The 26,110-nt window shown below is 54.4% G+C and overlaps 6 protein-coding genes across 13 annotated transcripts; 3 read left to right on the top strand and 3 right to left on the bottom strand.

Moving 5' to 3' along the window:
- Window positions 1-277: 277 nt before the first annotated feature.
- Window positions 278-8,973, bottom strand: PROSER3 (proline and serine rich 3). Of its 4 annotated transcripts, none has more exons than XM_086690941.1 (11): window positions 8,848-8,973; window positions 7,751-7,847; window positions 7,244-7,440; window positions 6,295-6,416; window positions 6,082-6,191; window positions 5,311-5,393; window positions 5,073-5,212; window positions 1,816-1,991; window positions 747-1,698; window positions 577-658; window positions 278-465 (listed from the first exon to the last, which is right to left on the bottom strand). In XM_086690941.1, the coding sequence occupies exons 1-11, from the start codon at window positions 8,856-8,858 to the stop codon at window positions 324-326; spliced, it is 2,112 nt and encodes a 703-aa protein (XP_086547067.1). In that variant the 5' UTR covers window positions 8,859-8,973; the 3' UTR covers window positions 278-323. The 4 variants fall into 4 exon arrangements, with proteins under 4 accessions (XP_086547067.1, XP_086547070.1, XP_086547069.1 ...); XM_086690944.1 differs by having other exon boundaries at window positions 6,136-6,191; XM_086690943.1 differs by having other exon boundaries at window positions 6,082-6,188.
- A 1,052-nt stretch (window positions 8,974-10,025) lies between these two features.
- HSPB6 (heat shock protein family B (small) member 6) lies at window positions 10,026-12,623 on the top strand. The gene is made up of 3 exons (XM_086691130.1): window positions 10,026-10,244; window positions 11,277-11,399; window positions 11,513-12,623. The coding sequence occupies exons 1-3, from the start codon at window positions 10,062-10,064 to the stop codon at window positions 11,690-11,692; spliced, it is 486 nt and encodes a 161-aa protein (XP_086547256.1). The 5' UTR covers window positions 10,026-10,061; the 3' UTR covers window positions 11,693-12,623.
- Window positions 12,624-12,679: 56 nt separating this feature from the next.
- LIN37 (lin-37 DREAM MuvB core complex component) lies at window positions 12,680-18,076 on the bottom strand. Of its 4 annotated transcripts, none has more exons than XM_086691122.1 (9): window positions 17,738-18,076; window positions 14,723-14,798; window positions 14,512-14,562; window positions 14,166-14,195; window positions 13,999-14,084; window positions 13,747-13,913; window positions 13,061-13,201; window positions 12,901-12,974; window positions 12,680-12,816 (listed from the first exon to the last, which is right to left on the bottom strand). In XM_086691122.1, the coding sequence occupies exons 1-9, from the start codon at window positions 17,769-17,771 to the stop codon at window positions 12,735-12,737; spliced, it is 741 nt and encodes a 246-aa protein (XP_086547248.1). In that variant the 5' UTR covers window positions 17,772-18,076; the 3' UTR covers window positions 12,680-12,734. The 4 variants fall into 4 exon arrangements, with proteins under 4 accessions (XP_086547248.1, XP_086547247.1, XP_086547249.1 ...); XM_086691121.1 differs by having other exon boundaries at window positions 14,512-14,565; window positions 17,738-18,075; XM_086691123.1 differs by lacking the exon at window positions 17,738-18,076 and adding an exon at window positions 15,010-15,032 and having other exon boundaries at window positions 14,512-14,565.
- A 1,208-nt stretch (window positions 18,077-19,284) lies between these two features.
- PSENEN (presenilin enhancer, gamma-secretase subunit) lies at window positions 19,285-20,707 on the bottom strand. The gene is made up of 4 exons (XM_025914582.2): window positions 20,552-20,707; window positions 20,260-20,417; window positions 19,731-19,835; window positions 19,285-19,571 (listed from the first exon to the last, which is right to left on the bottom strand). The coding sequence occupies exons 1-4, from the start codon at window positions 20,590-20,592 to the stop codon at window positions 19,432-19,434; spliced, it is 444 nt and encodes a 147-aa protein (XP_025770367.1). The 5' UTR covers window positions 20,593-20,707; the 3' UTR covers window positions 19,285-19,431.
- Window positions 20,708-20,746: 39 nt separating this feature from the next.
- On the top strand, window positions 20,747-23,035 carry U2AF1L4 (U2 small nuclear RNA auxiliary factor 1 like 4). Of its 2 annotated transcripts, XR_015245143.1 has the most exons (9): window positions 20,747-20,902; window positions 21,049-21,136; window positions 21,508-21,574; window positions 21,657-21,706; window positions 21,782-21,880; window positions 22,046-22,179; window positions 22,285-22,380; window positions 22,481-22,629; window positions 22,747-22,886. XR_015245143.1 is itself a non-coding variant. In XM_025914577.2 (8 exons), the coding sequence occupies exons 1-8, from the start codon at window positions 20,859-20,861 to the stop codon at window positions 22,829-22,831; spliced, it is 663 nt and encodes a 220-aa protein (XP_025770362.1). In that variant the 5' UTR covers window positions 20,749-20,858; the 3' UTR covers window positions 22,832-23,035. The 2 variants fall into 2 exon arrangements, 1 of the variants encoding a protein (XP_025770362.1); XM_025914577.2 differs by lacking the exon at window positions 22,481-22,629 and having other exon boundaries at window positions 20,749-20,902; window positions 22,747-23,035.
- On the top strand, window positions 23,010-25,775 carry IGFLR1 (IGF like family receptor 1). The gene is made up of 4 exons (XM_025914557.2): window positions 23,010-23,980; window positions 24,451-24,635; window positions 24,940-25,318; window positions 25,402-25,775. The coding sequence occupies exons 1-4, from the start codon at window positions 23,824-23,826 to the stop codon at window positions 25,725-25,727; spliced, it is 1,047 nt and encodes a 348-aa protein (XP_025770342.1). The 5' UTR covers window positions 23,010-23,823; the 3' UTR covers window positions 25,728-25,775.
- The last annotated feature ends 335 nt before the right edge of the window (window positions 25,776-26,110 follow it).

The following is a 26,110-nucleotide window of genomic DNA, read 5'->3' as shown; positions in this document are numbered from 1 at the left end:
CCCTTTGGTCTCGGCTGAGACAGGAGGATCCACTCTGAGTTGAGAGTCAGCTAAGGTAAGTCCAGTCTTGCCTGAAATCTGTCCTGGAACCCCTCCCTGTCCTGACCTCAGAGAGGATTCCTCACAGAGGAAACCAGAAGAGATTTTGTGCCAATGGTCAAGAACTAGAGTGGGGTGGGGCAGGGCAGAGGTACCTCGGATAGGGGGAGGGAGGAAGCCATTTCTCTTAATTAGCACGACTCTTAGCCTTTCCAGAACAACTCTCAGAGAAACTAAGTAACTTGAAAAAAATATTTTATTGGGAAAAATACAATTTGTATAATTCAGCGTCGTCTGGTCTCAAGAGAAGCTCCTTCCTTTTGCAGTCGCCTCTCTGGGGACCTGGAAGGTGATCTGGTTGGAGGAGACCAAGTCGCTTGGTCTTCAGTGTGGTCCAGTAAGAGCGATAACTGCGCGGCCACTTTCCTGCAAAAAATCCGGGGTTGTAGAAGCTGAGGTGGTTATGTGCTCAGGATTGGGGTCTGGGGTTGTGGATGGCTCTGGGAAAGGCGTGTTGTAGATCCTGGTGATGGTCACCTTTTTTGCAGCCTCAGCTCGGCCCTCTTAACTCTTAGCACCTGCAGTACAGGGTCGTCCTGGAACTCGCTGCCGTCAGAGTCTAGGGGAAACAGAGGGAGCGCCAAGAGGTTGACTCGTGGGGTGCTGGACTACTATCCAGATCTGGGCAGCCACGCACATCAGCTCACCCTCTGCAGCCTCTAGAAGTCGGGTGGCCTGGCAGAGCAGATCTGAGGAGGCGTGGTCAGCATTGGACGGGGGCGTAGCCACCGCCTCCAGAGACCCCGCCCTGAAGGAAGGGGGCGGGGCCTCGATGCAAGCGGACACCTCCTTAGCTGGAGGGGGCGGGACTCTGGGTTTCAGATACCCAGCTTCAGCCAAGGGAGTGTCTTTGTCCTTCTTCGGCTCCGACATCGCTAGGGGGAGCTTGGCCTTGGCAATCCGAGACTCTGCTTTAGACCGACTAGGCGGGGTCTGTTCTTTGGGAAAATGGGATCCAGATAGAGGGGGTGTAACCTTGGTTTGGGGCTGTGTGGCCTTGACTTTCTGAGATTCAGTCTCTGCCAGAGGTGGGCCCTCAAGGTGAGGGGGCGTGTTCTCCAGGCTGTCCGGGAAAAGCCGCGCGGCTACTACCTGGCCCAGGGCGCCTCTGAGCTGCAGGCCAGGACCCTCGTCAGCTGCCGTGACTCTCCCAGCGGACTCGCGGCGCCGGGCTCTGCCACTCCCAGGCTTGGGGCCCTGCTTCTCAGGCTGGGCGGGGCAGCTTGGTGCAAGAGCCGGCGGATCCTGGGGGGCGGCTGGGGGCGGGGAGGTGGAGGCTGAAGGTGCCGCGGTGGAGGCCTGGGGCACCGGAGTGGAACCCGGAGGCGCAGGGGTAGAGGCGAAGGGCGTGGGAGGAATGGCCCCGAGAGGTACCCAGGGACCAGGCTGCGGGGCCCAGAAGAACCCATGGGGGCTGGGGCCCCAAAAGATGTGTGGAGAGAATCCTGGCGGAATAGGAGGCCTCTCCATATAGAAGGCCTCCAGGGGACCAGGCCGGGTTACACTGCTCCAAAGTGGGACGCAATTAGGCTGGGTTCCCAAGGAAGCAAGGGACTCTGCAGGGGCAGCGGGAGCTTGTCGACAAACAGGGACAGGGACCTGAGATAAAGAGAAAGGGTAGAGGGGTCCTCAGTGGCCTCCAGGCTCCTCTTTCCTCCAGCTCTCCTTAGCATCCCTCCCTCCAGCCCCCTCAAGCTCCTCCCTCCCCCATCTCACTGGAGTGGTGAGGGCAGGAGTCTGGGGTAGCACCCAGGTTCCATCACCCTGCCCTCCTCGAGCCCTTTCAAGCTTCCGCCGCTGCCGCCACTGGTATAGAATGTCATCCTCTGGACGCAAGGGTGCCTGGGAGGAGATCGGGGCTGGAGCAGGGATGGGGGCATGTGCTGGTGTTCCTGTGGGGTAAGCAGAGAGGGGCTAGGGTGATGAGCAAACCAAGGACAGTCTGTTTATATACCTTTTAACTGTACCAGAAAGTTATTCAGACAAGCTCTCCAGATAATGTCCCAACTCCTCATCCAAATAGGAAGTGAGAAAAGAAGCAGAGTCAGGGATAGAGCACTCCTGGGCTTCTCAAGCTGCCATCATACAATTCTTTATTCATCAGCAAGTATTTATTGAGCTCTTACTTTGTGCCTGGACATTATGGATACAGCAGTAAACAAGACAGATGCTCCAGAATCTGCCCTCTTCTCCCCCCCCCCCTTTTTTTTTTTAATTTTTTTAGACATTCATTTTTGAGAGGGTGGGGAGGGGCAGAGAGAGAGGAAGACATAGAATCCGAAGCAGGCTCCAGACTCTGAGCTGTCAGCACAGAGCCTGACGTGGGGCTTGAACTCATGAACTGTGAGATGATGATGGCCAAAGTCGGACGTTTGACCAACTGAGCCACCCAGGGGCCCTTCACTTCTCCCCCTCTTTACTGCCCTTACCTGGGGCCAACCCAACAGGAACCTTTTCTCTTGTTTCTCTACTTCTGTCCTCCCAATCTATTTACCCTGCAGCCAGAGAGAGCCTGGGAACACCTGAGTCAGATCAGGGCCCTCCTGGATAAGAACCCTCCCCAGGCTGCACCTGTCCTGGTAAAAAGCAAAAGTCTGTGCATTTGTGGTTCCCACTGCCTGTCATGTTGTTCCCTCCTGTATGTACAGGGTTCAGCCCCTCAAATCCTTCCAATCTTTGCTCAGTATCACCTTCTTAGTGAGGTCTTCCCTGGCTACCCTATTTAAAACCACAACAACCCCCAGCCTTACCACTCCCAATCCTCTTTCTTGTTCCATTTTTCTCCTTAGTACTTTTCACATTCTAACATACTCAGTATGGCACTTCTTTGTTTATGTATCTCTGGCAGCTACACAAGGGCAGTGATTATTTCTGTCTGACCATTCTCATATCCCCAGTGTCAAGAACAAGGCCTGGTGCCACCAGTATCTGTGGTATAAATGCCAAATGAACTGATTCTATTGAACTGCAGTGCCCAGACCCGTGCTAGAGATACCGCAGTGACTAAGGGTAAGGCCACTGGTTGTCCTCAGTTCAGTGGGGCAAATGGACATGGATATCATTCCGATCATTCAGAGCATAACTTCATCAATAATGATCAGTAGGGCTACCATTGTCTCTTAAAAGACCTGTCATTTGATGTTGCACAGAGAAGGGGGGGTGTCACCCTGGATCTCTCTCCCTCACTCCCTTCTATATCCTGTGACTCTACTTCCAAACCTGGCCACTTCCCTCTACTCTGCTCCTCAGGCTCTGGCCCAAGTGAAACTACCAGCATCTCTCATTAGGGGGTCAACAGCAGCCAGAGGGAGTCTGTTAATCCCCAACTTAGATCACATCCTTTCCCTGCTCAGAATCCTCCATGGCTCCCTAGTACTAAGATCATGACCAAATGCCTCCTGTGCCTACCTGGCCCAATGTAATCTGACTCCTGCCAATCTCTTCCACCTTACCCCACACTACTCTCACCCCCCGCATCCCTTGCCTTTTCTAGTCCATTGTCTGTACCATGTTCCCTCCCACCTCAGGTCCTGAGTACATGCTAGAGGGCTACTGTCTCCACCATCGTTGTTCAAGTCTCCGGTTAGATAGCCCCTCTTCCCCGGAGGCCTTCTGTGACTTCCCAGCATCACAACCATCGCATGGCCTTCATTTCTGCTTACATTTCACTTTTGTTTGTGGGGTTATATAGCTATTTTCTGCCCTACACTGACTATATTATGAGGACCATGAAGGTGGGACCATGTATGGTTGGTTCACTGTGGAATCGCCAAGCCCACTCACAGGGCCTCATCCACAACAGGTATTCAATGTTTTTTGTGTTTGTTTTTTTTTTTTTTTTTTTTTTTAACACTTACTTTTGAGAGACAGAGCATGAACAAGGGAGGGGTAGGCAGAGAGAGAGACACACAGAATCTGAAGCAAGCTCCAGGCTCCAAGCTGTCAGCACAGAGCCTGATGCGGGGTTTGAATCCACAAACCATGGGATCATGACCTGAACTGAACTCGGATGCTTAACTGAACCACCATCTAAAAACCATCAATGTTTTTTAGATGAAAGAATGAATACATTTCTGCAGAACAGCTCATGAAGTACATACTAGTTTTACCCCCATTTTACAGATGAGAAAACTGAGGCTTAGGAAGGAAAGGTGAATAAAAGGTGAGGTGAAGCTGAAAAGGAGCAAAGAATCAGACAAGGAGGCAGGGTCACGCACCAGGCACGAACGCCTGTCTGTTCACTGTGCCTGCCTGTCCCCGCTCACTTAAGCCCCATGAGACACGGAGAGCATCTGTTCTGTGCACCACGGCATCATCCCAGGACCTGGGCATGGAGTAACAGTAACAACAATGATGATAGTAGTAACCCAGGTCCTTCATCCCACCTCTGAAGTCTGAAAATTTCAGACGGCAGAAACGGAGAGTTCAACAGTTTGCATGCTTTAGCAGAGTCACATGATGTGAATAGCACTGCCAGGGGGCTGGGTCAGTACACCAGACTCAAACACATTAGCATTTCGCTGAACAACACGAAATTGCCAATATTCAACCACCTTTTACTTACAAAGACAGAGATTTTCATGTGGTTCAATGTAACACAACCATAGCAAAAATTGTACGACTAGTCACCCTAAATGAAATACACAGAGATCATAAACAGCCTTCATATTCTTTAGGTCAGATTTTGCATCAAATCAGGTATGGTGCCAAATTAGCAAAGAGCTAATTTCCGATTTTGGACATCTGTGTTCAGAACTGCAAACGGGATGCAGGGAGAGAGCCTGCCATACTAATGATAGGTACTGTTCACAGACCGGCAGTAAGCGCACCCTGCATTCACCGACTCATTTATTACCCCTGTTTTAAAGCTGCAGAAACAGAGGGGCCCAGAAAGGTCCCAGGTGACACAGCTGGTAAATGTCAGAGCTGGGATTCACATCCAGACTGCCCTCAATCGTGGCCTCAGAACTTACCGTGTGCCTTGGGGTCAGAGCCCTTGCTGGAGTCAGGGGTGAAGGTCATGGAGAAGGGAGAGAGGCCATCAGAGCTGACGGGGCATGAGGAGCCGCTGGCATCGCTAGGGCTGAGTGAGGAGGAGGAGACTGAGGCCTTGCTGTAGGGAGAAAGCAGAAGTGAGGCAACAGAGGTCTCAGAGGCAGTGGGCTGGGCCCGGAGCTGTAGGAGTGGGGACGATGAGGGCAGGGAAGGCACCTGCGTTTGAGCAGCCTGGCAGCTCTGCTCTGCAGGCTCAGCGTCTCCAGGTCCAGCAGGGGTGAGTTCCACGTGCTGAGGCTCTGTGAGGTGACAGGGGTCAGAGGCCAGCCCCCACCTCAAAGGGTGCTAGGAAAGGGGCTCTGGACAGAGGGCCCGAAGTCCAGTCTGCACTCCACCTGGTACCCTCACATGCTGGCTTAGAATCTGCTCCTCCTCCTCAGGGAAGGGGGACCCAGTGTTCCTCTGTGGATCCACCCCCCCCCCCCTCCGCACCTCCCCCTCCCCCCCTTGTAGTCATTGTTGTGGGAGAAGGGTTGACCTCACCTTCCTGACCAAGACTGGCTAATCGCAACAATCTGTCCTCTGGTTCCACAGTGATTGGCTCAAAAATGAACGAATGAGAGTAAGCCCTGGTGCTCTGGAAGGAACTATTGCAAAATCCTCCTCTTTCCGCTAAACTAACTATGTAAGTTAGAAACCTAGAGCGAACTAAGGCTATCTTCGTGACTTCACGGGGAAAGCCTGCCTGAGATTGAACCCAACAAAGAGGAACAGAGATTCAAGAGAGTTGAGTTCCTCTTAATACTGTCCAAACACCTGGATCCAGCCATGCCTGAGAGCATATACATTTGGATTTCTTGATCGTATTAGCCAACGAATCCTTCTTTTTTGTTTAAGCTTCCTTCAACTGGGATGGACTCTAAGTCTATCCCAGGGCTGGAGCTGTCAGTTCAGGTACAGAGGGAAGGAAGTGGATGAGGATGTCACCTGCTTCATTTCCTGAAGGGGGGCCACAGCCTTAGCCTGAGATGTGCTTGTCACCTTGGCAAGAGTTGAGACTGCTATGTCGGGTCTTCCTTCTGGTTCACTGGCTCCTGCTGAGAAGCCCCAGTTGACTTTGGTGGGGTATGAGGAATGTCTGCTGGGGACATTGATCAGGAAAGGTTTTCAGCTGGGAGTGGATGGGACTGAAGCAGGTACCTGCTGCAAGTCGACTGTTGGTGTCTGGAGATTCAGGCCGCAGCCACCAAAAGTCAGCTGGGCCTGCAGGCTGGCGTTCCTCTCTGCTTGTAGGCTGAGCCTGGCGGAACCGGTTTATGTACCTATGAGCATCAGAGAATGGGAGGTGGGTGAACGAGTGGAGCCAAATAATAATGACAATAACAGTCACAATAGTGACGTTTATCAAGTACCATGGAAGTACCTACTACTTGTCCCTCAACATCTGTTCTCCTTTCTTATATAATAATGCAATATTATATAGGACTATATAAGACTGGACAGGTCTTCTACAGGTATATTTATCAGGGATCCTTACAGTTTTATGGTCATGTAACTAGATTCTTGACCAACAGGGTATGAGGAGATGTGATTCTGGAAAGTGGATGTGGCTGGGAGCCATTTTGGTCCATAAAGGAAAGAGCAACAGCCTAGTGATGGGAGGCAACAAGATAGAAGGAAACTGTGTTGTGTCCCTGACATCTCAACTAGGGGCTGCCGTATCAGCCCTGGCTGCTTCTACCTGGACTGTTAGGTGAGGGAGAAGTAAATGTTCTCTTGATTAAGCCCCAATTAATTTGGTACTCTTTATTAAAGCAGCTGAACTTGTAGCATACAAATCCAAGTACTCACTATGTTATAGTACTTGTTATAGAAGCTTTATAGACAGTAACTCGTTGAAAGCTTAAGACAGCCCTAGGGGGATATATGCTATTAATATCCCAATTTACAGATTGAGGCCCAGATTGGAGGGTAAGTGACAGAGCTAGGATTTGAACCCAGGCAGCCTAGCTCCAGAGCACTTAATAACACACATGAAGTGTGGTTCTAAAAGTGCTGCATTAACAACTCTGGCTATGATGATTATTATGGGATGCCTGCCCCCTCCTGACCCAAACCCTTCTTTCCCTCCAGGGCTCCTGGTACTTACTTGGCCACCACGGACTCCCGGCTGTCAACCAGGGTGGGTGTTGGGGAGGCTCCCTTCTGTTCTTCAGTGGTGCTACGTGGGGTCTCTGAGCTGGATGGCCAGCACTCTTCAAACAGCTCAGAGGAGTTGAGACCTGTGGCCAGAGCCTTAGGAACTTTGGGGAGCTTGGACTTCTGGGACCTGGACAGGCTCAGGGTCTAAGATATGGAGATGGGGAGAAGAAAGTGAGGGCTGAAGGGTCATCCCTGTAGGGGAACAAAGACACACACGAAGCGTGTCTCAGTCCAGAGGGGAGGAAACACATCCTACAATGGCAACAACTCAGTGATTGGGGCTATGACAGGGGATCCAGGTGACAGAGGACTGAGTAAGGGCAGAGCTGTAGGGAGGGCAGGAGGGACTGTCTCTTAATTTCCTACCCCTATCTCTCATCACATGTCCTCCTTCCCTCTAGTCACTCCCTCACCACTGGGCTCACATACAGCACTCTCTATGGGGTGTCCTCACCTTGGGGTGCCAGGTCTGGCTTCGGGATGGCCAGTAGTGGCTTTGATCCAGGGGAGTATCCTCAAAGGGGCTGTCTCCGACTGAGAAAACTGGCAGACTGCAAGGGGAGAGTAAGGCTGCAAGGGAGCATGGTCAGTGCAGCCCTGTTAGGGGGTTGTGGGGTGGAGTCAGGTTGCAAGGTTGGAAGAGGAGGGCAGAACCAGATTACAATTCCCATAGATTCCTGGAAGAGATGAACTATAATTCCCATGAAGTGCCACTGCACATTCAAGATAATGATACTAGAGGCTCGATTCCCATCAGCCCTTGAAGCAGTCTCAGAAAACCAAGGAACTGCTAACTGGTGGCTCTTAACCCTAATCCAATCTAGGAGACTTTAAAAAATACAGATGTGAGGTACTCAGCCCAGGCCAAAAGAATCATAATATCTGGAAGGAGGCTGGGCATCTGTATCTCTTTTGCATCATCCGTAACTTCGGCTCAGGTCATGATCTCACAGTTTGTGAATTCGAGCCCCAAGACGGTCTCTGTGCTGACAGCTCAGAGCCTGGAGCCTGCTTCCGATTCTTTGTCGCCCCCGCCCTCCCCTGCTCATGCTGTCTTTCTCTCTCAAAAATAATAAATAAAACATTATAAAAGAAAAGAAAAGAAGAGAAAAGAAAAGAAACAAGCCTAAAACTTATCACTGTACATTTCCCATAAGTCCTTGGGACACTGAGGAGAAAACAGTAAATGGACTACAGTCCCCGTAACTGGGCTCCGCCTTAAGCAAGAAAGGTCAAAACCAACACCCATAGGAGTCTGGGGGGAAATTTTAAAATTAAAACATTTAATTTCCAAGAGGGCACTGGGCATCTTTAGAGGAAAATGAAAAGTCCTGGGGCCACTTAGAAAGCGGAACATAAAACGCTACGGGACCCCCGAGATGATGAAGTCCAAGGCTGGAGCAGCCAAAGGATGTGGGGCATCTTGGGAGTTGTAGTTCCAATGCGGTTGAGAAAGAGACTCCGGACCCTAGCAAATCTGACCCAAGGCTGTGTTAATCTCACTCTAGGTCCTCCCCAGGCCTCCTGTGGTCCCCGGGAAGGATCGCTCACCTGCGGTCCATCCCGCAGCTACCTGGGCGCTTCCGCCTGCTAAGCTCCTTCACTGGGCTGACTCCGCGCACAGCTTGGTCGCTTAGCAATGCCTTGTCAGGCCCGCCCCTTTCTGGGAGTGCCGACGCTAAAGAGAGCGGCCTCCAAAGCGACCAATGATGGAGAGGAAAATAAAAGTAATTGGAAAGGGGCCAAAGGGAGATGTCTCACAACTGGCTGTATTGTCGGTCTGACTTGAGAGAGCATGTTTGATTGGAGAATCGTAGCGTGCGGCAGTAATTGGCAAGGCTGTGGACCAATGGAAAGGATCTGAGGGTGAGCTCGCGGTTAGGAAGAGTTCCAAAGTACACTAGCTATCCAGAGGGGTGTTCTAGCCACGCCCCCTTTTGCTGCAGAAATGGACTCCAATATAACTACCGCTTTTCGCGTTGCAGAGCAATTAGAGAATCCGTCCCCTCTCTAACCAAAGCCCCTTCATCCGTCGGACCAGCCAACCGGTCCCGCGGGGTCATTAACCACTTCTGTCTTGCTGCAGGAGCAGCTGGTTGCACTAAGTGCCAGGCCTGGGCTGCTAGCCGAAATGGTGGGATCAAAATGAGCTATTTCGGGCCGGCGCGCGGCCCCTGGGGGGCCAGCCTGGACTGTTCGTGCCCGCGCCCTCTGGCTGCTGCTCACCTGGCAGACCCCACTACCCTGGGCACCCGAGGCTGAGTCAGAGGCCCAGAATTAGGCCTGGCTTGCCGGGGGGCTGGGCCCAAGGCCCTGTTGAGATGGGAGTAGGGTCTGTTTTGTGTCCTCCTGACAGCCTGGCTGGCTATCACATTCCCTGTACCCAAGAATCTGCTCCTAAGACCGCCATCTACGTCATCCCCGGAGCTGCCTGCGGGGCGGGAATGGATTAAAGGGACTGCGAACCGCGCGGTGGCCCTGGGTCCCAAATACCGTGCTGTTCTACCTACTCGGCAAGGCTGCGCCTCCTCAGCCTTAGTTTCCCCTTTGGGAAATTGGGGGATCACCTCTGGCATCCAGCAGGCGCTTAATAAATGGCCAAGTCATTGTTGGGCTTTCTAAATAAGGCTCTATTAATGGCCGGCGCTGGCCGCGGTCCCAGTGTCCCCGGGCGGCCCGCCGAGGGGCGGACACAAGGCGTACTATAAGAGCGGCTGCCGCGCACGCAGGGGCACTGCGGAGCCTAGGGGCGGCGGCGAAGCAGGATGGAGATCCCCGTGCCTGTGCAGCCGTCTTGGCTGCGCCGCGCCTCGGCCCCTTTGCCCGGGCGCCTCTTCGACCAGCGCTTCGGCGAGGGGCTGCTGGAAGCCGAGCTGGCTGCGCTCTGCCCCGCCACGCTGGCCCCCTACTACCTGCGCGCACCCAGCGTGGCGCTGCCTGCCGCCCAGGTGCCAGGCCTGGGGGAGGGCGGTAACCCGGCCACTTCCAAGGCTTGGGGCCCCGGTCATCCTGAGGGGGGGGGGGGGGGGAGGGTGAGGCAGGCTTGCCCCCTGACTTTGAGCGGGGTGGAAAGTCCGGCCACTCAGAGGGGCTTCTAGAGTTGCCGGAGTATGGAATCTTAGCGGTCGGATTACTGAAGGGGGTGGGAGGTCCCTGACCCTCTGAGGAGGGGCTCAGCTCTGAGGGGCTGGAATGGCTGAGTCACTGATAGGGTGCGGCGGTCACTCCGAGGGGGAGCGTTGGTGGCTGAAGGAGACCGGTGATCCGGGGAAAAGGGGGGCGCTCAGTCATTCTGAAGGGGGCGTGTGGGTTCCCAGGGACTCCTGAGGGGAAGGAATGTTTTGTCATTTTCGGGGAAGAGTTTGGAGACTGTATGTGGTGTCCCTCTGTCTCGAGACAGAGGAAGGGTCCTGTGACTTGAGAAAGGGGGGCCTGGCCACTCGGGGAAGTGGAGGATGAATACTGGTAACTGTTGAGGGCGTAAGCGGCCCCGTGACTCCAGTGGGAGGGTAAAGAGAAGACTCTGGAGGCTGGGGGAAGAGGCATCTTGGCAATTTCTGGTGGTGGTGGGGAGGGGGTACAATAAGGGCACCAGGAGTTCTGAGAGGAAGGGGGCTGGGGACTCAGTGTCCAAAGGATACGCTGGCTATGGGTCCTTGACACTGGGGGAGGGGGCAGGGTTACCCTGTGAGAGCCGAGGTCCCTGACTTTGCACAAGAGGGCCTCATCAGTCTGTGTGAGAGGAAAATCTGTGATTACAGGGGGAGGGGTGATCCCAGCTATTCCGGGTGAAGACATCCTTTGGGGCTAGGAGTGGGAAGGGAGACTGCCCAGTTCCGGAGGCCTGGGGCAGGGGCAGCCCCGGAACAGGCCGGGGGAGGGGCCTTGCTGGGCCCTGGGAGCCTCCCCCCCGCCCCCCCTCTCCCCCCCCTCCCCCCCCCCCCCCCCCCGCCCCAGCCATGACGATTGACTGTGCTTAGGTCCCGACGGAACCTGGGCATTTCTCGGTGCTGCTGGACGTGAAGCACTTTTCCCCAGAGGAAATCGCCGTCAAGGTGGTTGGCGACCACGTGGAGGTGCATGCGCGCCACGAGGAGCGCCCGGTGAGCCCGCTGGCGGGGGTGGGACCAGAATGCGTAGGCGGAACCCACCGGCCGGAACGACGGGGCGTCTATAGGGAAAGGGCGGAGCCACTCAAATCTCTTTCTCTCTCCAGGATGAGCATGGATACATCGCACGCGAGTTCCACCGCCGCTACCGCTTGCCGCCTGGTGTGGACCCTGCCGCCGTGACGTCTGCGCTGTCTCCTGAGGGCGTCCTGTCCATCCAGGCCGCTCCCGCGACAGCCCAGGCGACGGCCCAGGCTCCACCGCCGCCGCAGGCTGCTGCCAAGTAGGCGGTCATGCCTGAACCCTGGGAGCCGCCTCTGGCCCCCTCTTTTAAAGCCGACCTGACTCCGCCCAGCCAGATGTCCTGAGCGCGCCAAAACCACCCACCCAATCTGGGATCCTACCCTGACCCTTCCCAACTAGGCTCTGCCCTGGTAACCTAGACCTTTCTACTGACGCTCCCACTCTCATACCCCCTCCAGCTTTCAACCCCCTGACACCTCCCTAGCTTCCAGGCCCTACAAGCACAACCCTTCAGCCTACAGTCTCCCAGCCCCACTGACCCCACTTTCTTGGCAATATAAACCCACTCAAAATTCCCTCCTCTGCTTCCTTCTGACTCATCTGTTAAAACATCTCCAAATCCCATTTTGATCCTTTCCCCACTCTGACACTATGTTATGGTGTGGCCAGCCCTGCTCCCACCCTAGATCAGTCAAGCATAATCCCTCTCCACCCCTCAAATATCCCAGACTGCCCAGACCTCCCACCCTAGACCATCTAGGCCTGGTCCTCAAGACTCTGGATCCTTCCCCCTCGTTCCAACTGGACACTACTCCCCCTACCCATCTTGTGACTTGAAACCCCAGCCAGCCGCCCCCAGACTCTTGAGCCCCTTTTCTGACCCCCACCCCTGGACACCTATTTCAGGCCAAGCAGGACCCTCAGCCTCAGACTGTACAGACACCCACCCCATCTTCCCAGATTCTGCACAGATATCCTAAGCCCCATCCCCAACTCTACCCAGAACCCCCCAGTCATTCTGTCTTAACCCCTAAGTCTCCAACCACATATCCCAGGCAATCCACCTTCCAAGACCCAACCAAGCAGCCACTTTTTCTTCGGTTCCCCACAATCCTCCCTCCTTGAATTCCCTGCCACCCCTATCCCCTCATACTACCTAGGCCCACTCCCCGAATAAATGTGATAGAGCTGGTACCAACTGCTTTATGTCTGGGCTGGGAAGAATAGGCTGGAGCAAGCAGAGGCCAGTGTGAAGGTGTGAAGGAGGGGAATGTTTATTGGGGGGATGTGGGGAGCAGGGGAACATCACTGGCGCTCATACATCTCCCGTAGGATCTTCATGCTTTCTGAGTACCGAAGCTGGTTCCGATGAGATGCCTCCTTCCACCTGTGGTGGGGGTGGAGAAGCAGAGGGAGGACTCAGCAGTTGGGGCAGAGGCCATAGGGGTGCGAACAGGATGGGGATGCTCACCTCTGGCGGATGCGTTTCCAGCGCTGCATGTTGCGGTAGATGAGTGTGGATGGTGAGGGCTCAGGCTCGGAGGGCTGAGTGGACAGAGAAGCCAGGCTGGGTGGCCATGCCCGAGCCTCGAAACATATGCCCATAGCCCTGGGTCAGTTTGCATACCCACCTCATCATCGGGGGTACCCTGGGTCTCAGGCTGCAGCGGGGATGGAATTCGGGACCTGCAAGCATCACCAGATGGCCCAGCGGCTGTGGGTGGAGGCAGCTTGTACACATCGCGACTCTTGCTGCTGGTGACCTCTGAACTCTGGGGAAACAAGGGCCCCACCCCAGGCCCAAGAGAGTTAAAGAAGGCCAGCACTATATACTTCACCCCTCCTGGCTCATCCAGTAACAATAGACATGAGGGTCTCACAGGGGCCTGTCTTAAGAGCCATGCCAAAGGAGTGTCTCCTGTCCAATCCAGGGACCCCCATCCACCTCTGCCCAGCCCAGGGACCCCCAGTTACTCCTGCTCAGCCCAACGACCCCCATCTTTTCCCCTAGGCCAGGTGGCTACACCTTTTTGCACTAAGGACCCCTGTTGAGCCCCCCAGCTTTTGGTCACATCTATCTGCCCAAGGGAACCCTGTTCCCTCTCCCTCTCAGGCCAGGTAGCTGTATCCGTCTGGTTTAGGGAGTTCCATCCATACTCTCAGCCAAAATGTTCATATCTGTGTGCCTCATCAGACCAGAAATCACTGAGGGACAGAGACCTGTGCCTGTCTATCCCACTAGCTTTGGGAGGACACCCTGTGGTTATCTACCCACTGCCCCACTGGCTGCTGGGAGGGGGCCCACCACACATCCAACCTCCTCATCCTCAGGCAGTGGGGGCAGTGGTGAGCTGGGTGAGCGTTCTCGCTCGCGCACTGAGGGGCTGTTGCGCATCCAGGCACGGCAGATTGGGTACAATGGTGTGTTCTCACTGAACTGAGCCAAGTCCACACTCCGGTCAAACAGCTTGATCACATATGTGTCTAGGGTGATGGGAGGGGAAGGTGTGTGAACATCCTCCCATAGCTCCCCATCATGGCCTGCCCTCTAGAGTCACCGCCTACTCACTGGATCGCTGCGGCCCTCCCTCAGCCAGCCCGTCATCCATCTCCCTCCTCTTCTTCCTCCGCTGGTGGGGGAAGCGGGCGGATGGTCTGTGTGGGGCAGGAGAACATCAGGACCAGGGCAGGGGCTGGAGATTTCTTGTCAGTTGGCTGGGGCCCCTGCCACCTTACCGTTTGCCGGTAGATGCAATGGAACAATCCCTGTGGGGAGAGACAAGATGTCAGCAGGTGATTCTAAAACAAATGCCTGCTTAAAACCCCAAAAGGTACCCTGGGGAGACTGAGATGTTCACAGGGACCCCACCGAACTCTTAGACCCTGCGTCCCACCCACGCCTCCAGGGCTGGAAGTGCCAACCATAAGGAAACCTAAGCTTCTGCTGCCACAGGGTCTCTGTACATGCAGGGTGGTCAGGACTGCGGTGGAGGAAGTGTGGGGCAGAGTGGTCAGAGCCTGGATGAAGAAGGAGGTTATCCAGCACAAGCCCTCAGATACAGATCCCATTAACAAAACTTACTTGTTGTGGGTGTCCGAGGGGGTTTTCCCAGCTTCCTCCTCCAGGCGCTCCCTGCTAGTGGAAGAGAACTGTGGGCTCAGGGTTCCCAGGGGCAAGTGGGAAGGCACCAAGTAGCTTTTCCATTGGGCCCCTTCCTCCCTAAGCCAGCCTCTGGGGTCCTACCCAGATCCACCCAGGACGACCCATAACCCCTGCTGAGCTAGGTCCCAACCTGTCCATGTGACTCTTCTCCAGCAGACACTGCAGGACAGCATCAAGTTGGTTCCGGGCCTTGGCCATCTCCAACTCTGGGGAAGAAGATACCAACCAGGAGTCGGTTCTAAGGCCCACCGCAGGTGGGCAGCCAACTAGGCTGAAGAAGGACATTCACATCCAAGCCTACGGCTGGGCCCAGGCACATTGGGCGGTGCAGTGGGCAAAGACAACTTGACGTGATGAGCAAGAGCTCCGGGTTCCAGGGTTGTCCCACGTGCTCATGTGTGACCAAAGTCACCTTACCTCACTGAGCCTGTTTCCTCAACTTGAAAATAGGTCTCCCAATAATACCTATCTGCAAGGACCGTTTGAGGTTTAAATAAACCTATGTTGGGGCACCTGGGTGGCTCAGTTGGTTAAGTGTCCAACTTGGGCTCAGCTCATGATCTCCCCGTTCCTGAGTTCAAGCCCCGTGTCGGGCTCAATGCTTACAGCTCAGAGCCTGGAGACTGCTTCAGATCCTGTGTCTCCCTCTCTTTCTCTGCCCCTCCACCACTTGTGCTCTGTCTGTCTCTCAAAAATAAATAAAATGTTAAATTTTTTTTAAACAAACCTATGTTATATATGAATCTCTTAGCAAGATGCAATTACAATAAGATGTACAGAGTACTTATTATGTGCCAAGAATTGTTCCAAGCACATTACACGTATTAACCCATTAAATTCTCACAATAACTCTGGCAGGTAGATAGGATTATCCCCATCTTATGGATGATGAAACTGAGGCACAGAGAAGTTAGGCTAGGAAATTGCAGGACTGAGGATTTGCACTCAGGCACTCCACAGCTGAAGTTATAAGGCAGAGACTCAAACTGGGTGCAGAATCTAGCTCCCAGATGTGGTCTGTTTGGCTGAGGCAGTGGTGTTATTTTAAATCTGAACTGAATCTAAATAGACAACATGTAATAATTGAGAGACTGCACCTAAAATATCCATTTTTGGCTCCCCCCCTGCCCCACTCGAAATGAGATATGGCCCACCTTCCTGCATTCCTGGCTCTGTTGGCCTGTGTGTTTGCCTCCCCTCATCATAGAACTTAAAGAGGTGATGATGTTATAAATATTCTCCTCTCGCCCTTGTGGGGTGTTTGCTCTCGTTCCAGCCAGTACCTAGCATCACTCTGGTCCAGGGCTCAAAGCCTGGAAGGGCGCTTGGGGACATGCTTTGCCAGCCCTGGGATGAAAGAGGCAGGGATTCCCAACAGCACGGAGGAGAGGCAGGGTGGGGGTGAAGGGCTGCAGGCAGCTGAGATTCTAACAGAGAGCCCTGGACAAGAGCCCAGGTATAAATCATACATACCCACATCTCTTTCCCTAGGCCCTGCTTCTCTCCTGAACCTCAGACCTTGGGATCCCATGGTCTCCTGGATACCTCCCCCTGGACATCCCCTAGGCCCCTACCATCTACTGGGTCCACAAAGTTTAGTGTCTCTCTAAACTTTACCACTTTTCCTGGGCCCCCATCTCTGGGGTAGCCCCACTCCCCCAGTCCTTCACTGGGCCTCATAATAGACACCTCTCATCCTCTTCCACCCCAGCTCACCAACCCCATGGTCTGTCCACTTGGCCTCCTGAGTATCTCTCTGCTCTCTCCCTAGCCTGGTTCTCTCCCTTCCCCCAGGCTCCCAGCCTCAATCTCCTCCTCTGACCTACCCTGCACAACGTGCCCAGGAGACTCTTTGGAAAACCAAACCCACCCTGATCCTCCCCTGCATAGAATAGTCCACCACTCCATAGTTCCCCAGGACTGAGTCTGAACTCTTTGGCCTGGTGTTCACAGGCCTCCAATGACCCTGCCTGCCCCCCTGCCCCCACCATCATCTGTAGTCAGGCCATTGTATTTTACTCTTCCACTCATGATTTTTTTTTTTTTTTTTTTTTTTGGAATTTGGGGGGGATCTTTATTAACTCACTCCTCAGTTCAAAACCCTCCTTTGGCTTCCCATTTCCCTCAGAACAAAAGCCAAAGTCCTAATTTGGATCCACAAGAACTGTCCTCCTCCCTCTCCCTGTTTGCCATCATCTCACACTCTCCACCTGACTCTCTCTGCTCCAGACACACTGGCCTCTCTGCTGGGCCTTGAACGTGGCAGATGAGTCTTGCACCTCAGGACCTTTTCAGAGCTATTTCCTACATCTGATTTGCTGTTCCTTCATCTGTCCTCACTCCTTTTTTTTTTAATTATTTATTTTTGAGAGAGAGAAAGAGAAAGAGAATGAATGAATCCTAAGCAGGATCCAGGCTCTGGGCTGTCAGTACAGAGCCGGACGTGGGGCAGGAACTCATGAACCCTGAGATCATGACCTGAGCTGAAGTCACAGGGCTCAATGGACTGAGCCACTCAGGTGCCCCACCTTGCCTCACTCCTGATCTTACCTTCTCCTGTTTCGTTTTATTAGAACTTATACCATCTAACACCCTACACATCATTTTGCTTTTTTGGGGGTCTGGATTCCATGCCTCTCCCACCACCCTCATTAACATGCCAGTCCTGGGTTCCCATCAGCTCGGACCCAACCCAAAATGACTTCCTCTCTCTCAGCTTCGGTTTCCCAATCTACCACATTTCCTACTTCCTAGGATTACTGGGATACAGGGACTGGGAGGATTAAATGCTTCTCTGTACTTCAAGTGCTGAGCACAATGCTGGACTCATGACCACTGCTGGAAATGGGGAAACCGAGGCAGAGGCAAGAAGTGTCCTTTTCATTGTCACACGTCTCAGGATCCCCGGGTCTTACTGTACCACACGGTCTGAGCCACCACCATTCAATCTCAACGCTACCTTCAACACAGACCGGGAGGGTATGAAGATGGCAAGAATCGTTCAATGCCTGACATAGCGATGGTCAGGTGGGCGGCAGGAAGAAGTCGCGTGGTCTGTCTGATCGCGATAATCTTATCTATCGGGACTCCCATACCCTGATGGGTCCGGTGCTCCCCTACAGGCCCCCTACCTCGGGGTCCTCACCTGATTTCTCCACTTTCACCTTCACCGGAAACATGGCTTGGGTCTGAGGTGTGGCTAGCTGGGTCAGAGGAGGCCAAAGAGCCCAGGGTCATAAATGGAGGCCGAAGACTGACGGGAAGAGGTCAAAGATAAGCTTTGTGTGCGACCAGTCCCCGCGCTGAGCAGTGTCCGGCGGCGACCGCCACTACAGCCGCCACCTCCTCTGTTTCCCTTCTGTGGGCGGGTCCCTTTGGCAATTACTTGTTCCCATTTGGCAGTGCCACCGTCGATCTCGTCCCTGACCAATTGACACCGCTGCCATCTGCTCCCAGCTGTAAGTCCCACCTTTCTGAGGCCCCGTTTCCGGAAACAAAGCAACGGCATCCCGCGGTGCTTCCTGGAAGGTGTAGTTCTACCTCCGAGACACAGCCAGGGTAACAACGCCTGCGCCGCGCGAGGCACGGTGGGAGACGTAGGATCAGGGCTGCGTGAGGTTTCTTGGAACTTGTAGTGTTAGGAGCTTTGAGGAAAACCAATTTAGCTATTACCAAGATTTATTTAACCGTAGGAGTCCTTCTTGTCCCCGAGAAGAAGACAAGTCTGGAGTTAGGCCGGGTTCAACCTTACTGAGCACTTGCCAGGCGCCAGCTACCTGTTAATCTCTCCTCAGGAGCAACCATTTACTTAGCAAATATTTATTAGCGTGCCAGGCACTCTTCTAGGCACGGGGGACACTGCACAGAACAAAACCGACAAAAATTCCTGCCGTAATAGAGCTTATATTTCAGAGGATGTAAGATTACAAGAAGTAAAACAGTTTAAAAGAAATGTAATAAAAGAAAGAATACAACCTCAAGGCACTTAGGGAGTACCAACGTTAAGGATTGAAATTTTAAGTAGGATGGTCAAGGAAGCTTTCTCTGATAAAGCTCTTGGCTATGTCTATTGCTGCAGACAACATCTCCTTCAGAAAATGGGAAACTTCCATTTACCACAGATGCTTTGGGTCTGATAAATTCTAAGAGGTAGTATTGATAGCCACATTTCTTAAAAAAAAAATTTTTTTTAATGTTTTATTTTTGAGAGAAAGAGAGAGACAGAGCATGAACAGGGGAGGGCAGAGAGAGAGGGAGACACAAAATCCAAAGTAGGTTCCAGGCTCTGAGCTGTTAGCACAGAGCCTGATGGAGGGCTCGAGTCATGAACAGTGAGATCATGACCTGAGCCGAAGTTGGACACCTAACCTACTGAGCCACCCAGGTGCCCCGGTATCCACACTTCTGATGAGAGTACTGAGGCCAAGTGGGAAAGTAGAGTTTTCAAATTCACACACCCCCAGGACAGGATAGCAGCCCCTAGTAATGGAAGCATTGTTTCTTTCTTATTCTGCATCTGTAAAATAGGGTTCCTGAGCAGGAAAATTCCTATTTCAGAGGGTTCATAGAGTGAAGGATTGCACTACTGTGTGAAGCACTAAGCCTGGCACAAAGTGAGCATTCAATACACGTTTCTGAATATTAATAACCATTTTATGCTTCAACCTCCAAAAGATCCAGGAAGTCAATACAGAGGATTAGAGTCCTTTATTGGGGGATGTCAGCAAAGAACACAGGAGATGGGAACAAGTCTTAGGGGCTTGAGAGGGGCTTAGAGTAGAGGAGCCCATCCTGGGAGAATGAGAGAATGAGCAAGTCCCAGGCCTGTGTAGGAAGCTATCAGGGGGTACCTAGGGGTATGGTGAAGGAGAGATAGTCACCAAGGGCACCCCAACGGGGCCGGTAGATCTGGAAGATGGTGATCCAGGTTGTGAGTACAATCACCCAGAAGAGGAAGCCCACAGCTGAGCGCCAGACATCTGTAAGAAGGAACAGGATTGGGTAAGGTTGGCCTCCAACTGCCCTCTGGTCTCCCCCAGACTGGCCCTCTCTTCTCTTTGGGAGCCCCAGAATTCTGAAACCTCCATCATTCCCTCTGGACACCCAATGGCCTCCCTTCATCTGTGTCCTAGACTCACAGCCTTTGATTTGGCTCTGCTCTGTGTACGCCGGGACTAGGAACGCCTCTCGGAAGAACCAGAAGATGTTGACCAACCAGAGAAAAGGCAGGAAAGCAAACCCACCTAAGAGAAAACAAAACAAAACAAAACAAAACAACAACAAAACTGTAACAAAAAGCAGTGACATTCACCCCTGCCCCAAACTTCTACATAGAGGACAGAAGGCCCTCTCCCATGTCCAAGTTCAAATGGAGATCTCTATCAGAGATTTAGGAATTCTGGCTCCTCCCTGTGACCCAAAAATCTGACTCTTCAATCGTCTATTTCTCAGGACCCAGAATCCAGCCCCACAGCTTCCCCCCGTCTCTTGGGACCCAGAAGTTGAGGCCCCAGCTTCCTCTTTCCTCAGGTCTCAGACCCTTCCCTCAGACCCAGGAGTCCGCAACTAAGACCCAAGAATCCAAGTCCCCAGGTCCTCTTCCCTCAGGCGCTCTAGTCCTGTCCCCGTCCCCTCTCTTCTCCTGGGACTCTAGGAATCGGCCCTTACCCAGGTAGTACTTCCGGCACAGATTTAGCTTCTCCTCGTTGGACACCCGCTCCAAGTTCATAGTTGCGCTGAGGCGGAGTCGTCCCGAGGGTCTGTAAGGGCAAGAGCCGAGCCTTGACCCCAGGTGACAGATGCAGGGATCGCGAACAACCACGCCCCTATTACGACAAAACGGAGATAAAACTGAAGGGTGGGTTTGCTGAAAGAAGGGTACTCCGGCCCCCACCAGCAAGCTGACAGGGTTGAACGCTCTTCACGTTTATTGGGGTACGCGAAACGACCCCCAACTCACCAGTGGAACCTATTTCCTCCGCTTGGAAGCCTTTGCCACATTCAACTCCGGACGTTTGCGCGAGATACCGCAAGTATCTCTGGAGTTTGTAGTCTTTTTCAGTGAGGCAACGCTGCACGCATGCGCCTTCGGGGAACTCCGGGAGGCGGGATTTTGCGGGGAGGGCGCAGGTCTCCAACACGCAAGCGCAGCAGACGGTCTAGGCGCGCGTGCGGTGGAGGGAGGCAGCGACAAACTACACTTCCCAATGCTCTAAAGCAACGGAAATGACGTAAAGAGCCGACTGAGTTGGAGGGTTCGAGTAAAAATGGCTGAATATTTAGCTTCGATATTCGGGACTGAGAAGGACAAGTGAGAACGGGCGCAGGGAGTGGCCCCCTGCGGGGACCGGGGCCGGGACATTTGGTTCCCTGGTGGCTGGGAGGCGTTGGGCGGTGTTTCTGGGGTGTCCGGCCTCCCCGGCCCTCGGTTCACCTCTGTCTTTGCACCTCTTCCAGGGTTAACTGCTCTTTTTACTTTAAGATCGGGGCCTGCCGGCACGGGGACCGGTGCTCCCGGCTTCACAACAAACCGACTTTCAGCCAGGTGAGACCCGGCACGGAGCCTTGAGGGTTAACGCCTCCCAGCCATTCCCCTTCTGTTGTCCATCATCACGAGGTCCCGCCTTTTCCGGATTTCAAAGGCCCACCTTACCACCGGCTTTTTTCCTGTCGGGCCTCTGCGGGTTCCTCCCCTTCCCTCAGGTCCCTCTCGCCACGCCCCCGTACTTACGAACTACACTGCTGGGCTGTCCCTGACTGCTAGGTTTCTCTTCTGGTTTCCTTAAGCGCAAGCATCGCTGATGCGCTCAATCAAGGTGCTTAGGCTTCTTCTCTGTTGCCTGGTCTCAGCCCCAACCTTCATACCCCACCCCTTTGCATGAACTCAGGCCCCCGCCCCCTTTAAATTCTGTTCAGACCATAGTGCTGCTCAACCTGTACCGGAATCCACAGAACACCGCCCAAACCGCAGACGGATCACACTGTGAGTGAGGGGCCGGTCTTGGGGGCAGGGCAGACAGACCCCGGCAGGCCACCCCCTGATTTCATCCTGCCCCCTCCTCCAGGTCACGTGAGCGACGTGGAGGTGCAAGAACACTATGATAACTTCTTCGAGGTGAGGGTTGGCAAGGGATGGGTTGAGTTTCCTGTGGGCCAGGAGCTCCGCTGAATGCGTCCTGATCTTCCGCAGGAGGTGTTCACGGAGCTGCAGGAGAAGTACGGGGAGATTGAAGAGATGAATGTGTGCGACAACCTGGGGGACCACCTCGTGGGCAATGTCTACGTCAAGGTGTCTGCTTTCCCCCCAATAGAGCCTACAGGTGGAGGCATTTCAGTGTCACCACTGAAGCCTCACAGCTTGAGGTCCATCACCAAATCCAGCCCAGCCCCAGAGCTGCTAACTGATTCCCTAAAGACTTCTGAGTTTGCCAACCCTGATCGGTTTTTCCCTTAGTTTCGGCGTGAGGAGGATGCAGAGCGGGCAGTGGCTGAACTCAATAACCGCTGGTTCAATGGGCAGGCAGTGCATGCTGAGCTGTCTCCTGTCACCGACTTCCGGGAGTCGTGCTGTCGGCAATACGAGATGGGGTATGGTAGTACGGGGGTGGGATGGGCACCAGGAGTTCCAGACTCCTGTGTGTTGGGAAGCTGTCATCGACGGCAGCGTCCTCCATCCATCTGTCCCCTACCCAGGGAATGTACCCGGGGTGGCTTCTGCAACTTCATGCACCTTCGGCCCATCTCCCGGAATCTTCGACGTCAGCTGTATGGGCGAGGACCCAGGCGCAGGTACCTCAGGATCAGCTTGTCAGGATGTCTCATACCCTAAGGCCTTTGTACCCTGGGATGGACCTTATCCTATGTCCCCATAACAGCGTGTCTCTTTTAGATCCTAAGACTAGTTCTGAGCATCATCCCAGGACCAGTGCCTAAATCTCAACCCCAAAACCAGCTGGAACTCCAAACCCCCAAACCCAAGACCAGTCTGGATCTCCAATCCAGAGATCAGTTCCTGAGCACCTGTCCTGATACCACTCAGTAACTCTGGTTATTTCATCACCTGCCCTGCCCTACCCCAGAACTGAGAGGCAGGCCTGGGGAAGTGTGCAACATTTTTCACAGCTCTAACCCTCATCTCTCCTCTCCTGTTCCCAGGTCACCCCCAAGGTCCCATACTGGTCACCGCCCCCGAGAAAGAAACCGAAGACGTTCCCCAGACCACCGGCATGGCCGCTTCTGAGACCCTGGCTCCCTTGACCTCCACCCCTGACAGGCATAAATGTTCCTGGCCAGAACACCTCCTGAAAGCTTCCTTACCTCCCCAGCGCCGTCTTCCCCAGGCTCCGGGGCTCCGTGATGTTAATCTGTTAAACACAGGGACCTTCCTTTACCACCCTTCCCCTAATAAAGTTCTGTATTGAGGGTTTAGAACCTGTTAGCTTGAGCCTAGCTGTGGGCTGGAGTTTCCTTCCACCCCCGCATCTCCTGACGAAAAGGGGAAGCGGGCTGGGCTCTGGCCACAACTTCAGCTGAAGAACTTCCAGCAACAGGTGGGAAAGCAGCAGGCTCAGGGCCCAAGGCTCTAGAAACCCCTCAGTGGGACCGGTAGCAGTGGGGACGCTTTTGTGCTGGGAACTTCAGGACATTTCTCAAAGGCTTCTCAAGGGGGAGGTGCCTGATTGTGGCAGGTTGGAGGATTCCCAGCCCGGAGGAGATTGGGGTTAGGAGCTAAGGTAAGGCCCCTGGGAGTTGAGTGGGAGTCTCCAGAGGGTGAGGTCCGGGTGCTCCATGCCAGCTCCCCTGAGGTGGGAGTTCCTGATACCTAATAGTTAAGCTTACTGTATGCTAGGTGCTGTTCTAAGCAGTTTACTTCTAGTAATGGTTTTAAGTCTTCGAAATAAACCTTTGAGACAGGTACTGTTCTCCTGCTTTAGGAATGAGAAAAGAGGTAAGGAAGATGGCAGCGGTGGGATATGAATCCACTCTGTGGTTCCTGAGTCCTCATTCTAGCAATCTAGAGTCCTTGGTGGTCCTTCTAATAACGGGTCAGGAGCTGGACTAGGGGCTGGGGGTGGGGGGCGGTAGGTTCCCCGTCTTCCAAAACGGTTTGGGTATCCCAAGCCCCCACATCACTGCTTCCTTCTTCTGCCCCGGTTTCCTGGAAAGTGTGACAGAGGCGCTGTGGCCGGAAGTTCTGTGGTCACGGCCCCCCAGGCTACAGACCCCGCCCGGATGGGGCCCCTACGCCGCCTCCTGACTGCGGCACTACTTCTGGCTCAGGCTGCGCCTCAGGAGGCCTCCCAGCACTGCGGGCGCCTAGAGTACTGGAACCCTGATAACCGGTGCTGCAGCAGCTGCCTGCAGCGCTTTGGGCCGCCCCCCTGCCCGGGTGAGGAGCAGGGGCCGGGGTATGAGGGCGGAGCCAGGAGGTGATAAGGAGATGGGGAAGGGACGAGGTCTGTGGATTATTGTCTGTGAGGCTTCCTTCTGCGTGGGGGCGGGCCGGCCCTATGCAGATAAGACAGCAGGGGCGCTGAGCCTGTGACAGAAGGGATGGTATGGGTTACGTTAGTGCCACGGCGAAGTGGTCCTGCCAGTGAGAGGGGCCGGATCTCGGCGGTGTTCAGAGGGTGGGCTGTGTGGCTAAATCGGGAGTGGGTGGGGCTTGGTGCCGAAGCGGGGCGGGGCCTGTGTAGAGAGGTTCTTGAGCCTGCTTGGCCAGTGCAGGGAGGGTGGCACGTCCACTGATAGGGTGGGTGAGTAGAGTACAAGGTCGGGATAGGACAAAGGGGAAAGGGCGTCGTTAGTGCAGAAGAGGACGGGCTGGGCGGCCACACGTGAGACTTTGTTTCCCACCAGACTACGAGTTTTCGGAAAACTGCGGATTCAATGATTTTGCCGACCACGTGACATACCCCTTCAAAGAGTGTCCCTTTGGGCAGTGCAACCCCGACAATGCGGAGCTATGTAGCCCTTGTGGCGCCGGAGCCACGGCCCCCGCTCCCGCAGGGAGCAGGAGCGGAACCCAGCGTCGCTGCAGAGAGGTGCGGGTAGGCCCCGGAGGGCCTGGGAAGGGGTGCAGCCTGTCGCAAGCGGGACAGGGGCTGGGGGGCGTGGTTTGGGGTTAGGTGGGCGGGGTCTGGACTAAGGGAGGGCGTGCAGTCCCACTGAAGAGAATAATAGGGTTGGGGGAATAGTAGTATCAGGAAACCTACCTGGGTTAGGGGGTGGGTCGCTGGCTCAGGTGGGGATTTAGTCCCACTGAGGGATATAAGGATGGGAGGTTCAGGCTGAGGGGGGCAGAAGTGGGTGGGGCACGCCTCCAGCTTTACTCCAACCTATTTGCAGAAGCCGGTCCCTCCCAAGGAGCCCTGTCCTCTCAAGTCTGGGAAACCCAGAGTCTATAGCTCCCAGGAGCCCAGCCCATCAGCGATTTCCAGTGTCTCCTGGACACCTGAGCGCAACGTCACTCAGCAGGCCTTGCCGAATTTCGCCCTGCCAGTGGTGCTGGTTCTCATGGTGCTGGTTCTGCTGGTGACCTCAGCAGTGATCCTTCTGCTTGCCCAGCGGTGTCACCGCCGGGCAAAAGTCCTCCATCCCTACCCCGGCTTGGTTTGTGGCGACACCAATATCCATACGGTCTTCTCCTTGCCCTCGTCCTCTCCAGGCTCCCTGGAGGCATCAGACGCAGGGGATAAGGTCTCTCTGGTTCCACTCCTGGGCAGAGGTTAGTCGGGGATGTGCCAGGGAGGGAAAAGGTGGACTAGAAGATTGCCCTTCCTCTTCCTCACCCCTCCATTTGTCTCCCAGAACTGCCGAGTCTGGCATCACAGCCCCTGTCTCGCCTCCTCGATGAGCTGGAGGTGCTGGAGGAGCTGATAGTGCTGCTGGATCCTGAACCTGGGCCAGGTGGGGGGATGGCACGCGGCACCACGAGACACCTGGCGGCAAGGTACGGAGTGCCCGCTGCCTGGTCCACCTTTGCCTACTCACTGCGACCCAGTCGCTCGCCACTGCGGGCTCTGATCGAGATGGTGGTGGCAAGGGAGCCCTCTGCTTCTCTGGGGCAGTTTGGCACACACCTGGCCCAGCTGGGGCGGGCAGATGCACTGCAGGTGCTGTCCAAACTTGGCTGATCTGGGGCTTGTTCGGCCTACTCCTCAATAAAGTTTCCCATGAATTGCCTGCTGCCTCTGGGCCTCATTAAGGTGCCCTTTTGAAATACGGTCTTAACTGGGCCAAGACCCAACGGGAATCCCCTCATCCCACCATGCGCAACTAGACCAGATGTGGGAGCCGGCCTCGTGCCTCTGGGCACCCATGGTCCCGAGAAATGGCCCTGCTACCCTGGGGAGAGCTCATTCACAGGGGCCCAGCCGGATTCTAACTGGGAATATGTTGAACATTTGTTGCTCCGAAGCCTTAACAGACCCTCACAATTTACTTGTAATTCTGAGTGATAGCCTCACCCTTCTATGGAGGCTGACAGGCTTCCCGGGCTAAGGCATGGCGAAACGGG

The sequence above is a fragment of the Puma concolor genome, chromosome E2 (genome assembly GCF_028749965.1).
Source record: "Puma concolor isolate L17-30 chromosome E2, mPumCon1.1.hap2, whole genome shotgun sequence".
Lineage (NCBI taxonomy): Eukaryota > Metazoa > Chordata > Mammalia > Carnivora > Felidae > Puma > Puma concolor.
The sequence above is the reverse complement of the archived record's forward strand: the minus strand, read 5'-3'. Positions and strand labels throughout refer to the sequence as shown.